General features: G+C 35.5%; 1 protein-coding gene across 3 annotated transcripts in view; it reads right to left on the reverse strand.

The window, feature by feature from the left end:
- The window catches only part of LOC106468904 (transforming growth factor-beta-induced protein ig-h3-like), a 107488-nt gene that overhangs the window by 67768 nt on the left and 24309 nt on the right, over positions 1-15411 (reverse strand). For all 3 annotated transcript variants that reach the window (XM_013929353.2, XM_022397295.1, XM_022397294.1), the window contains 2 exons: positions 13936-14091; positions 10127-10221 (listed from right to left, as the gene is read on the reverse strand). In XM_013929353.2, coding sequence (XP_013784807.1) covers positions 10127-10221; positions 13936-14091 — 251 coding nt within the window. The remainder of the gene's footprint in view (positions 1-10126; positions 10222-13935; positions 14092-15411) is intronic.

Raw genomic sequence — 15411 nt, forward strand, 5'->3', positions numbered from 1 at the left:
AACAAAGAACCAAACATAAACAAACGAAAAATCAAGGAATCCATCTTAATTGACCAAAATAACCCTACTCTAAACCAACACCCTGGGGTGACAAGATATCTCTTCTAAGTCTTGAAACAGTATCTGGTCATGTGACCTCTTTGTTCTATACTGTATATATATATATATCTGTATCAGTGTCAGCTACTTGTACCTGATGATGACAAAACCTTCAAGTGGGTGAAAGCAGCTGCAAGCATGATGAAATGAGAACAGAAAACTGATTGGTCAGGTGGTGGTCAATAGTGGACCAATCAAGGTATGGCAAGGCAAAGCAACCAGGAACTTAATCCGGGAAAATTTGTATAAATACCCTTGTAAGGCCCCATGGTGTCATAACCTCCTGAAGAAGACTTGTAGTGAAAACATTGAGAATAAAAGATCATGTCATACCATTCACAGTCTCATTGCTACCTTAATTTACATGTAACTGTTCATTTTTGAAACAGGTATAAAACCCTAACCTATATTTTTTTATACCTTTCATTACATACACGATTCAATCTCAACCAATAACTTAAATTTTTATCCAAACATAATATACCTAATGGAACTTACAATAGAAAGAAGCAATAATTATGATATTCATGTACATTACTTAGATATAGATATTAATTTTGAAGAAAGCAGAGTACAGTTGACTATGTTTGACAAAAGAGGGGAGTTTGATTTTTCCCATCCTTGGTTTACCCATCCTTGACAATGTTGTTCTGTCAATATTGTTAAAAGGCATTCTCCCAATTAAAAATATTTTTAACAATTTGTACTAATAGTCTAATAGTAATTCTTTTACAAATAGTGTTAAATTATTTGTAAGTAAAATGAAAAATGGTTCTAAGGACTGGTATTTAAAACAATGTGTATATTTTTTTTATAATATATATGAAATATGAAAAATTAAAAAGTAAACTCTCATTCATGGAAGCTACCTTGTGAAGAATTTAGTAAGCATTAGTTACTCAAGGTTATCCTTGGTTTAAATAAATTAACTAATGCTCTTATATTTAGATTTTCTTGAGTATATCTGGTCAGAAAGACCAACCCCAGGTAGCTGGGCTTGTCTCAGCTAACATGGTTTATACTTGAACAAATTTGTCAAGATAAAAAGATGGAGGTTGGGAGTTTTTTAGAAATATAGGGAGGTTTATTTCTACTACAATAATATATTTTGCTTTTTATATTTTATAATATCAAATAAAAGGGCGGAGGTTGGGAGTTTTACATTGTATAATTTTAGGGTGGATTAATTCTACTTTATTGTTTTATCCAAATATTAATGGAAAATACCTTCCCACAACTGGCTGCAAATGGTAAAAGGCAGTAGGAATTGAGACATTGTGGATTTAGCACTCAACTCCCAACCCTTAACTAATTTTTCTTAGTTGTTGGCAAGTTTTACATCAGCATAGGGATCTTGTCTGATAGATGAAATATCCCAAACGCAGTTGGGTGCTATGACCATAGACATTATCAATTACAACTTAAGGATGACAACAAAGAAGAATGGTAATGTAAGAATTATTTTGAATTTTAGTTTCATTATAATGTTTTTGTTTTGTATTAAGTCCATTATTATTTTATAGTGCTGATTTCAACCACCCATAGACAATTAAAGTATTTCATAGTATTATATATAGATTTATTTATTTGATGTAAAAAATTATGTTAAGGTACTGATTTATTGTGCTTTTCTCCTTTTTCCTATTAAGGAATCTTCTACTACATTGGTATGCTGGTTCAAAGTCTAGCTAGCTATTTACCAGTAACTTAAATATGCTACTTTAGTTTATGAAAAGGTTATTTGCAATAATTCAAAATGCCTAACTTGTCCGACCACTATGGATTTTCAGCATTTATGTCAAGATATATCATTGTATAAATTGGATAATATAATTTATCTATTAACTTGTGGCATGTGTGGTCTTAATTATATAGGATAAACAACTAATCCTTTGTATTTAAGTATTAACCTATATAGGTCTCAAAGTAGCAAGGGTTTTCCTCATTCCATCAAAATAAGACCATTTTAAAAAGCATTCATTTGCTAATGTTAAAATTATTATTTTAGAAAAATATAATGTCAATTTATCAAAAGAACGAGAAGAATATTTTGAAAGAAAAAACTCTTTACCTGTATGGATTAAACCAAGATTTTCAAAACAAACGTGCAGATTTTCATCCAATCCCAAATGCTATCTAGTTTCTTATCTTTTTCCATTCTTATATCCCAACAATTTTAGAATACAATTTTTTATTGCCAGTTTCTGGACGTTGTTTTTTTGTTTTTTTATAGTGATTAGCATCATAGGTGGCTCCATCTATTGATTGACATGCATGTTGGGCAATATTAAACAATCTCTTTCATTGCATATATTTTGGGCTGTAACTAACCTATTGTGGATCACTTGGGGCTTTAGGTTTGAATGTCACTTCTAAGGGAGTAGCGAAATGTTTTGGTGTACAGGCTGGAAACAGGTAACTGTAGTTCAAAATTTACAGCTGATGGAAAGGAAGAAAGAAGATGAAGAAAACTGATGTTTTTGCAGCCCATTCTTTAAACGTCAAGAAAGATTAGACAACTTTATAGGCAGTTTTACACATAATTAGTGAAGGGCTTCCTGCTGTCCCATTGGTTAGGTTTTGTCAATGTCCTGGCATGAGTGTACAGGCTGCCAATTTCAACCTACACAGGGATCACTACCACACTCCCTGATAAATGTACAACTCATGGTACATTGGATAAGTCTTAAAAAAAAAAAAAAAAAAAAACAAGAAACAACAGTATGCCATTTTCATCAATATCTATGCACCAACAAGGAGTTTTGCAGATGACATCAAGGAAGCCTTTAACAATATCAGTAGGATTATTAGAGTAGTGCCACACCAAGATAAACTCCTCAACCTTGGTATGAACATCTGTGTTGGTGCTTACTACAATATTTGAAGGAGAGTACTGGACCATCATGGTATTAGAGGGAAAACTCCAATGGCCAACTTCTTCTTTCAAAGTGCAGCATGTTTGATCTTACTATCACATTTCTTCTAACATGCCACTAAATTGAAAACAACATGAATGCAACCTAGGTCTAAGCATTGGCATATGCTTGATTATACAACTGTATGACGGAAAGACCTCATAGATGTGCATATCACCCATTCCCTCATAGGTGCTGAATGCTGGCCAGACCATTGGTTTCTCAGAAGCATCATTTCCCTGCAGTTCACTCTTAAACTGCCTGGACATAGATCTAAACCACAAAGGAAGGTCAATGTGATTGCTCTCAAAGACCCAACCAAGAAAATGGAACAAGTGTCAGATGTGGCATAAGATGCTTTACCAAAAGACACCACTGATATTGACGAAGTTGAAGGATGTCACTTGCAACATGGCATTTGAAGTTCTTTGTTTTGTACAGCAAAAATGCTAGGATTGGTTTGACGAAAATGACTATGTCATTTCCAAATTTAATGATGACATGCATAGCAAATGGAGTCCATGTATGTGATAAGAAGTCACCAGCAAAGAAGGCCAACTACTAACAGGCAAATGTTTGCTGCAGACCAAACTGAGGGAGCTTAAGACCCACTGGTGGGAAAACAAGGCTTCTGAGCTACAGGAAGCTGCTAATAAGCATAGCATAAGGGCTTTCTACAAAGACCTTTGATAGGTCTATGGCCTGAAATTCAGTGACATGATACCTATCCTCAGAGAAGGTAGAAACTAACTTCTCACAGACCAATATGACACCCTCTCACTGAGCAGAGCATATCACCAACCTTCTCAACCATCAATCTACAGTGTATAACAATGTCATACTCACTTCTGCAGCAATTTGTCCTGGACAAGCTAACTATTAAACCATCTTAGGCTGAGGTAACCAAAAATATTAAAAAAGTTTCTGCAAGTAAGATTCCAGATGTCAATGGTATCCTGTCTCAAGTCTACATGCATGGAGGAGCTCACATGGTTAGAAAACTAAATAAACTTGCCTCACATTAAGCTCACAAAATACAGAAATTATGTACCAACCAGCACTCAGCCAAACATACCAAGATCCCATAGTCAACTGACAAATACATCCCTTAATCTAGTTCACAAGTTCTGCTACCTAGGGAATACTCTCTCCAACAACATGCTGGATGATTAAATCACTCAGCACCTAACAAGGTCAAGTTCAGGATTCAGTAGGCTTATACACAGGCTTTGGAAGGAATATGATGTCTGCCTGATAACAAAGAGCAAGGCTATTGTTCTAGCTTCACTTCATTACTGTGGTGAGGTATAGACACTACTGGTGCCACATGAAACAACTAGATGCATTTCACATTTACTGCTAAAGATATATTTGCAATATCAAGTGGCAGAAGAGAATTTCCAATACTGATGTTCATAGAGAGATGCTGCATCCCAGGCATTGAGAGCATACTCAGAGCTCAGCTTCATTGGGTCAGACTATACGTGGTAAGTTCTTCGAAACTGCATGCAGTAAATTCTTCAAAACATACAGTCACAAGCATTACATGTTCACTACATAATTAGCACTACAAATTTTCACATATCACACTAGCTGTATAATATCTGTTTCATTTTAATTCCTGTAAGAGCAGAAACATGTCAGGAACTTTCTATTGGTAGAAAAAATATCATGACTGTGTAGAGAGATAAAGACTTGTCAATGTGTTTCAACCAACAAATAATATGAATGATCACTTGTGTGGTATTGCACATAATAAATTATTAATTATTACATGGTTAAAATAAATAAATAAGTGTTTTTTGAACATTTTTAATTGTCTGATAAAATTGCCTATTGTAAGATCATGATGTAATAATATTCTCCATTTTGATTAAATATCTCATTTTTTACATATATATATGTCTTTCCTTATGTATTAAATAATATCAGTCCATTTCACATCATAAGGTAAGTTATATGCCTTTTTTATAATATTTTATACAACACCTAAGTGGACAAATCTTCTCCTCTGCCTGAAGAACTCCAAAAGGCAACACCCCAAGCTCAGATGATGGGATCATGTATGCCTTACCCAACCAAAGGAACAGAATTTATCTCATCTGGAATTATGAACATTCATCCTCACTCCCAACCGAGTAGGCAAGGAGCATTCTACTTGTCCCCTGAATTATGGAGAGGACATGGTACAACTGTGCTCAACCAAGGACCCAGAACATTCAGAATTATAAGGAGACAGTGGACCTTCTTCCATGAACAATATACTAAACTGATATTGATCAAAAAGAAGATCCATGCACACCCTAACCCCATAGCAAAGCATCAAATCTGAACTGGTATTAAAAGTAGGCTGGTGCCACTCTTACTGACATATGGGAAAAAAACATCCAGGGACCCAAGCAGAAGAGCCTCCAACTTCTCCCTCTTCTCCAAGAGTGGAGGAATTCACTCTAATACTCTGGAGGAAAAGCCTCTGACCACCACCCGTGTGACTGAAAACTAGGTGTGGTAAGGACTCTCTAGCTCCACTAGTAGATTCTGGGGAGGGTAATGTGTGTTGGGGAGCCCTGAAAAACAGTGCTCTGGAAAGAGTGCAATAGGTGAACCAAGTTCCCTTAAATTTGTAAAAGCAAACCAATCCAGATTTATTTAATCCAATGATCAACAGGGACAGGCAGGATCCCCTTTTGCTTTACTCATGATAGTTCATGAGTGGCAGTCCAGCATAGTATGGTAATACAACCTGGTAAGGTCTTAGGAAGTCTTATGGAACACCTCATTTTTGCAGAGCTTGTTGCAACCAGTAGTAATTATAGTGAAATAGCGATTGGTAGCGCAAAATTGGGCAACACTCGTCATAGAGTAGGATCCTGTGAAAACAAGGTAAGAGACACTGAAAGGTAGAAATAAAAATACTCAACCCTCTGGATAATCTAGCAGAAATAGTTAAGATGGCTACAGAAGGTTGGCAAAAATCCTCAGATGAAGAGATGCTAGATCAGGCAAAAAATGTAAGATAAAGGTATTGGGGAGGTCCACATACCAGTCCCCACGGTGACCTCCAGTAGGCAATTCTATGCTAAGGGCATAGAAAAAAGAAATCTGATTAGATGTGACTCACAGAAGATACCTTGCCTTCAAAGAGAGCTCGAAATACAGGTATAAGTGCAGGCAACAAAAGCTTTAAGACCCTCACTGAACATGACCATGATCGAAATCTGATTGGAAGAGAAAGAGTGAGCAGATGAATTGGAGAAAAGGACTAAACAGTTTTCCTGTCTGATAGAGTGTTGGGTAAGAAGAACTGGTCTGAGGAAGTAGAGAGAATGAGAAAGTGACCTGCAGACAAACAGCGCAAATCACTCCAACCAGTGATGTCTGTAGGTCAGCAACCATGAAAAATAAACCTGCAGGTAAAGGGGATACATGGCATATAAGCATCAGGTCACAAACAGGTATAGAGAAAGAACACCTAACCTGAATCTACCTGTTAGGTAACAGGAATGGTCATGTGTAGTTGGTAAGGCCACCATAAACAATGGCGACTATGGAAGATGCAAAACTTCTGTCAAAGAGCAAAGACAAAAAAGAAATTATGGTTGACACTGCCAACTGAAAAGAGTTCAACCTCCTTGCAATACAACACTGCTGAAATGCATGTCATTATCTTTGAGAAAAGTGACTTTCCGACTAATGAGGAACTGAGCCAGATACACGTCAACCTTAGAAAGTAAACCCCAATGTCGTGTGAAAGACAGCATAATTTCTATGCAAGAAGCTTGAGCTTCTGGATAGCAAGGTGCACCATATCTGATCATGGCTGCCTCCACAGGGAGAACCTACAAAGAAGTGGAAGAGTTGGATAAACTGGAAGGGACTGCAGAAGCAGAAGCCCAGGTGTAGCTTCTAATCTGACAATGGATTGGAACAAATTATATTTCATACCCTAGGTAACATATGAAGTGGAGAAAAGGTTGAGAGTGGTATTCTCATCTTGTCCAGATGGAAAGCATTTATTGTCAAGACCCAAAGATGAGGTACTGGAGACCAAATTGCCAATAGTTGGGTGAACCAATGAGAGGCCAACCCACCAATTAAGAATTGCAAAATGAGAGGCAATCCAACTGAACCTTGCAATGCAACATTATTCTGTCAGGAGAATCTGTTTGGATTGAGATAATGGACCTGCTACCATAGGCATCATCTATGGAACATGGCAAGTTAAAAGGTTAAGACAAGACTAGTCCCGTGAAAGGAGGTCCAAAATTCGAAAATAAGGAGCCCTAGTCCACATGCCTCCTTGATGAGAAACATAAGAGACTATTGTGGAACAGTCAGAGTGAAGCCTAGCAATTTATGCCTTAAGAGGCCCAGACCATGAGACCTTGCATGCTGAAGAGCAAGAAGCATGAAAACATTGTGTGGGGAATCCTTCTTGTCCATGCATACTGTGGAATTCTTAATTGTTGGTATATGTACCCCATCCCTGAAGCAAGGCATTCATAAAGAGAATGGAACTCTGGATGAGGTGGCAGTATAGGAACTCAATGCGTGGTAGCATCTCGACTTAGCCCCTTGAGATCAAAGAATGATCCCAACTATGGAAACCAGGAAATAGATGTGTACAATCCCTGGTCACTTATAGACCAATAAAAGGATCACTTGTGTTCTCATCCCAAAGGCATGAAGGATTTGAGTGCTACCCACATTCCCAGAAAAGAGAGAACCATCTCTATAGTGGGAGAAGGAAAAGTGAGTAAGAGTGTGGCATCCTATTCTAAAGCATTGAGCAGGATGGGAGACAGCTGAGCCCAAATGAGAGATGAGATGAAAAATAAAAAACCTAGACTGATAACATATTAACTTGGAGCAAGAATAGATGTCAAGGTTCCAAAAGAGAAGCCTGCCTGGGTTGTATCTGAAAGTAGAAGCAGGGTGTGATGGTCTAACAATTGATGAGATGTTGCTAGTCATCCATGAAATGGTGTGTGCACAAAATAATGGAATGAAGGGGACGAGAGAACTCGTACGATACAGCAGAACTCATGTTAAGCCTATGCAAGACCAAAGGAAAAAACTCGGAACTGCAGTACTTGACCCTTGTGCACCACAAATGCTGATAGTGGTGGAACTCCACTACTATGGCAAAGTGCAGATAGGAGGCAACAACAACCAAGTTGGACATCTATTATCCCGGTAAAAAAATCAACACAGATTGAGAAATGATTAACTTGTGAACCTTGGAGTATCTAGACATTGATATAGACAAGGAAGACTGATGACTGGACACCAATCTCCTGTCTTCATAGACCCAGCAACTAACAGGAATAAAAACTCTGAAGAACTAGCCTGACTCTCTCACAATCCCCAGACCAACCAGACTCAGATAACTCTAGAACTAAGTTCCAAATCCCAATGAAGTGCAGGAGACAGGAACCCTACAAGTTGGGTGGATAAGAGTGGGAAAGATGCAAATTGAATGACCAATTATGACCTAAAGACCTGCAAAGCTTCTAGACTGATGAGTAAGATTACCACACATCCAGAAAATCTTGGAACAGAGCTCCCACAGCACATGAAGGTATACAATAATCACCAAAGCTGCTGGCGATCTAACTATGCAATGGAAACCTTGGATATAGATAAAATCTATTCTGAGTACCAAGTAACTGAGGAGCTGATGTCGGGGATTGGTATTCACTAATAGGGATGGAACTATGACCCCCCCTGTTGGAGCCAATGAAATTTGAGACTCCAACAATAACTGGAAGGAAATTAGAAGCTGAAAATTGAACCAACGTGCATGGTAACAAGGGATTCAGCTCATCCTCAATGAAACTGGTGATCCTGAGAGTCTTCTAAGAAAGAGGCGTGAAACGAAACAAAATGTAGAAGGTGAATTGTAAGTCCATAGACTCACTTTGTACAATCAGAGGACATAGACCTACATAGGTGAATTCTAATATCCACCGTAGAACCCCCAAAATTCAAGGAGGAGGAATTATTTGGTAGTCGGAAAAATGCCTCCACCTAATGGTGGTAGGCGAAATCAAAGTTCTGTCAATGTGTTGGTTAAAACCTAACTGTTCCTTCAAGTAACTAAGAAGTAAACCTTCCAACATGACCCACAATTTTCGTGCATGGAGAAAAATTCCGCTCCTAGCCCTTTCAGCCATCATGTAGGTTGCAGGCTCAAAAGCAACTGCTAAAAAGCCCCAAAACATCACACACTCGAAGAACCAACAGGAGAAAAATAAATCAAAAGCAGTGTATCCAAAAGTTGCCTCTTTTTCGTTTCTCATACATAATTTAAAGACTGTGGTCATTATCATTGACTGGAATAGCATCTTGTGAGGTAAAGTAAGTTATTTTGTTAGAGCAAAGCAACTGCGGACCATCTACTGCATTCACACTAGAGAACCATACCCTGAACCCCGACACTGTGAGTCCTTAAACTTACCACTGGCCCACAGGGGGCTGAAAATCCAACAGACTAACAGAATGCACTGGAAAAAGCAAATTTAAAGTCTCTCTAAAACGTCAAGTATCGCCCTCAAATGCAGCTTCTGAGCCCCAAGAAGGACCACCACAGATCTGAATATATGTCTCCATCTCACTAAGAGTAAGTGTTGTGTGATGCAAGATATAAGAAGTGGAGGAGGAGAGACCCAACTGGCCTCTGTACCAGAAATGATAATCCAGGAATTCATACCATAATTGGATTATCAATCAGAAGAAAAAAAATTATTATTATTTTTCCTTTTAATTAGTATTATTGTTACAAATCCAACTAGATAACACGATAACGTTCAAAGTATCTCCGAATGATCGTAATACTGGGAAACCCATTAGTGAAGCTTGGTTGAGAAAAAGTGATAAAATTATCTGAATGAGGTACTTGTATTCAGTACCAGGATAGAGGGTATATTGACATAGGTAGAAAATATCACGAGACAAATATAATCAAGGGCGTGTAAGGGTGTAAGGATTTACTAACCCCATAATAACTTCTAAGTAATATAATAAAGTTAGTGACTTTCTTCCAAACCTGCATTTGTGAAAATATTATGTGGTAATGAGTAAAATGTCACAACAGTGTATGTATATCTTACATTCCAAGCATCCTGAAGCATCTGGCAGTCTCATAAATCCATGACAACACTGCCTCTTCACGATGTAGGTCTTGTTCACATCCTTAGTTCTGATCCTGCATTTTATTTAATGAAAAATATACATTACCTTCTACAATAATAAAACTATTAAATAATGTTACATCATACTTTTAATTATCTTCATTTTGAAGTCTGCAACACCTACAGGTTGTTTTAATAAAACTGATGTTGAGAATTCTCAGAGAGATTATTCAGTTAATTTTATAAAACCTCTTTTTGAACTTTTACTCAAAGCAATATTTAAAACAAGAAACCCAAACTATCTTCTCCTTTAAACCAAAATATTTAGTAGCAATTAGCACTGCTACTGACCAGCTTTAGTATTTGTTTATTCTCCAATAATATTTGACCTTTAATAATGTAAATTTATAGGTTATCTTAACACTAATAGTTTAGAAATCATCTTTACAACAGAACAATGTTTACAATATATTTTCTCAATTCAAAGAAAATTACGAACATATCTTTCTCTTAATTATATGTAAAAACTAACTACTAAAACAAGTAAATGCCTAGAAATAAGAAACACACTAACTATCTCACTTAAAATCCTTTATTTCATCTTTATCAGTAGTTAAAAATTAATATTAATCCATTCTGCAAAGTTTCTATGATTCATAATTAGAGGACAATAGTTAGCAACTTCTCCACACAAACTAAGGTAATTTAAATTTTGTTATTTTCTCAGTTCAGCTTCAAATCTGAAACCTTTCAAACACCAGGAAAGTTACAGGGTTAATCCTTAACACTTCTTAGTAAGTCACTTTTAACTCAAACTACCACAAGAACAAAATGTTTGTTTTAAAGCGCTCACCTAAAATTACCAATGGATAATTTTACTTCCAGGGGTTTGAGAGGAAGAGACAATTATAGACAAGGGCACAAGTAGGTTCAGCATAAGGTACACGTAGACCCTGGTATTGTGGTGGTGGGGGGGGGGCCACTTTGGGGGGAACACAGAAATACTAAATTTAAGCAATGAAAATTATTTGCCAATCAAAAACCAGTTAATATACAAATATGAGATTTGTGCAAGAACAGGCAGTGCACACCTAGATATCCTATAATCAGTGGTTTAGATGGCCAAAATAAAATGCTTGTGCTAGTTCTGAATACAAGTAAACAGCTATTTTTATAACACACTCAAAACAAGTCCTCGTTTGATTTTTTCCTTTACAATAAATTTAGTTTGTACCAATGCTCATCATTATAAGAAATTATAGGTATTTATTTCACGATTAGTGTAAAATGTGACCACCAAGGTGTTGTGAGATACACATGAATGTCTATAATGAAGTGCTGCTGTACATTCTGGAGTACTACAATTTTTTTTTTTAAACAAACACAGCCCAAGGTAGGTTATAAATTATTTTAAATAGCATAAAACGATACTTAAATAAAAATAAGTTTTTCTGTGAAATACATTTGAAATCAAGTTCCACATGGAAGCAGAAAGTTGGCCACATACATAGAAAAGTAGTAAAGGCCCCACATGATAAACAGAAGTGTTACCAGGGGCACAGTGTTGCTAGGAGAAGGGTGACATCATATGATTGTCATCAACATCAGAAATTTTCACTTCTAAGTTTATTATCTGAGTGAGAAAGATATGTAGCTGATTGTATCCTACCTTCAAAGAATTTGAGAACAAAAAAATCTGTAAAATAAACAGTGATAAGAACGAAAAAGTTCTTGACAAAATAATTCAATTTTGATGCTTTTACTAATTCTTACTTACTTACAATTAAGAATGTTGTACTTTAAAAATTAAATATCCAACATTTTTGACATGAATTTAATCTGTTTTTACAGTTGACTTATAAATTTAATATTTGAGCAAGATAGTTGTTTTGCCAGTTGTATATGTTTAACATAACTACAAAAGTTTTTCACAAAATTCCATTTTAACCCTTTATTATTTTTCTTACATTAAAGATTTTGCAACCTGATCTACACGAGTCTACTGGTCCTGAATACATCAAGTAGAAAGATTAGAAGGAGCAGAGCCATAGATAACACAATTCATGACCAATCCTTGCCCCTATAATAGGAGACAAACTAAAGTTTGATTTGACACAACAAAAGTATGGAGATCATAAGTGTGGTACTATATAAATTACCTTGCAGAACTCATTCACGAGAAAAGGAGAGTGGCCATTAATGCTCTTATCAACTACAGGCTGGTAGTACTGTGATAATTTTTTTCCCTAACTACATTACCCACTTTCAAAACTTTACATCATAACAGGAATGATCACACACACAATGAGCAGGAGATTTCAATGATATACTTGAGGTCCATGGCAAAATCTCATACTTATTGTGTGCGAGATCATTCTCATCATGCTGTAAAGTTTCCACAAGTGGGTAAAGTAATTATAAAAGCATATGGCAACTTTACTAGCTCACAGTTGAAAACAGTATTAATGTATTACAAGAGTATTACAATCTCCATATTTTTGTTGGGTGTCAAATCAAACTTTACTTTCCTTTCTATTATAAAGGCAAGATTTGGTCATGGATAGTGTTACCTATGGCTCGCTTCTTGATAACATTTCTACCTAGTGCATCCAGGACCAGTAGACTCATGTAGATCAGATTATTTTTCTTAAAATGAAGATTTTGCAAAGTTAAAATGAAATATTTTGTCAAAGACTTTATAGTTATGCTAAACATATACAATCAGCAAAACTACTGTCTTATTCAAATATTTAAATTTAGAAGTTAATTGCAAATACAGATTAGATTCATGTCAAACATATAGGAGATTATTTTAAAAATACAAGTCTTAGTTATAAGTAGGTAAGAATTGGAAAAAGCATCAAAATTGAAATAATTTGTCCAGAACTTTATAGATATTGTTATTTTATAGATTGCTTGTTCTTAACTTCTTCAAAAGGCAAGATTCCACAAGTTAAATATCTTATTCACTCAAATAAGTTAAGAAGTAAGAATTATAATGTTGATGATGTAATCATATAATGTTACCCCTCTCCTAGCAACATGTTCTCTGGTGAGAGACAACTTTTGTTTCTCCAGGGGGGCCCTAACTACTCACATAGATTAATACCTAAAGTTTGAGCTTCTCACACCATAACTATGCAATTAATTTTAATATCAAACTTATAGAATAAAATAAGAAAATTTGCCCAATTACTGAATGTATATATCATCTTTAATCATGATACGCATGGTTGGGTGGACATGTTCAGTAGTAGACAATACAGTATTGAACTTACGATATTGTTGCGTCAGCGAGTCACATGACTACTGTGGCGCCCTCTAGTTTCTAGAACTATCTTGTTCTTTCATGAATGCTCTAGTACTTACTAGATAGGGTAGTCTGGTATATATAAGAGGGGGAAAACGTGATGCGGGAAGGTAATGTAATGTGTGTATGTAGGTAGTAATTGATCTGCAGTGAGAAAGTATTATTGAAGTTGAGCACGTTCGTTGTTATAGCGTTTGTTTTAGCGAGATTGTTGAAATTAAGTGTATCGTAAAGTTATATTCGGAAAGAATAAACCAGTTTAATTAAGTAAGGACTTGTGTCGCTAAAGTTTTGTCGGAACGAATTTACGGAAAATCAATTAGCAAACGGAGACGTAACAATATGCATTCATCAGCAAATAAAAACTAATGAACCTGTCATCTACATCTAGTTTTACAAACAAAACTAGCTGTGGAAAATACATTATATACAAAATATATATAGGTTTATATATTTATATTTTATAACTAACACTTACCTTGTAATGCAGATGTATGAAGTTTCAGTTTCTTTACATTTCGTAAAATGTTCATACTCCACTTTGACAGTTTCTGTGGTATTTCCTTTTGGTGCGTATGTGGTGACATTAACTTCCTGCTCATTAATTTCTTCTTTTTCTTCACAGATATTGGGTCTGAAAATGTATTTATGAAAATAAGCTTGTAAATTTACATTCATAGTTGGGTTTCATTAAAAATATTTTATATTAATACTAGATGTATGTCTGCAGGGTCCCCAAAAATGTTCTGTTTCAAGAGTAAATAAAACTATAATTAAGAGAAATATATATTTTCTCTTGCTTTTGAAGTTCATATTTCCTACCTGTTCTGTAGCCTACAGAGTGCATAATTCTTCTCACAATTCATGGCATGCACAGATTTTACTGATATCACTACAGTACGAATTGCAGCATTAAGCTTCCTTTATCTGACTGATTGACAAACAAAAACTACTGTATAGTGGGCATGAGTGGTTAAAACAGGTGACCCTCCAGAATAAAAGAAAATCCCTACTAAGTTGTCTAAGCTAATAATATTAGTTTAGAGCTCAGTAGGGACTTTTTCTGTTGTTGTTGTTTTGTTTTTTGCTGTGCTACTAATATTATCTTATTAATTTGAGCCTTTTCCAGCATAATGGGGTTGGAATGCCAATTTCAAGAAGAAAGGTTTTCTAACTCACTATCTCCAATGATAGGACTTTTCCTTATTTATTTTTCACTTCTCTTTTGAGAGTAGTGGCCTTTCCACAACTGTCTGCAGGCAGTGAAGGGTAATATAGATGCGAGAGATTGTGGGTTTGAGCACCAACAGCTTTCTTCTTTTTTTCTTCTTTATATGTAAGGCTTTGAAAAAGAGGTTAAGACTGATAAAAACGCATATCCTTACTACTACATGGTCATAGTTCCATAATTACCTCCAAGACAAATCTTATACCCCACATTACAACCTTAGTTGCAGTTTTGTTATGCAGCATTTTTTTAAGGCTTGTTTGTATTATAAATGTTATATTTCATCATAGATTTGGTCTTGCCATTTGTAACACATTCCATCCTTATTCATGTAAATATTAACTACAAAAAAAAATGTATTCATAGTAATACACAATAAATCATGAAAATGAGATTGTTACCAGTCTCAAAATTACAAAAATACTGAATAACTTACAGTACAGAATACAAAAAAATGATGAGACTGGAAACAATCTGATACACTCGACAGGTTAAAATGTTTTCCTGCATCTTCATTAGAAGTACAATGTTATGCAAAAACCCGACCTGATTATACAGCTACCATGAGTCACTCACTACAATTTACATATTTTCATACTAAAGAACTTCAAACCATTTGGTAATAACATTTCCATAAGGTTTATCATCCTTATTTAATATTTTAAGTTTTTCTTTCGTTTTATTATATCAATAGATTCACATGTATTCATATTGTTGCGTCAGCGA

The sequence above is a fragment of the Limulus polyphemus genome, unplaced genomic scaffold (assembly GCF_000517525.1).
Source record: "Limulus polyphemus unplaced genomic scaffold, Limulus_polyphemus-2.1.2 Scaffold3211, whole genome shotgun sequence".
In the NCBI taxonomy this organism is placed as follows: domain Eukaryota; kingdom Metazoa; phylum Arthropoda; class Merostomata; order Xiphosura; family Limulidae; genus Limulus; species Limulus polyphemus.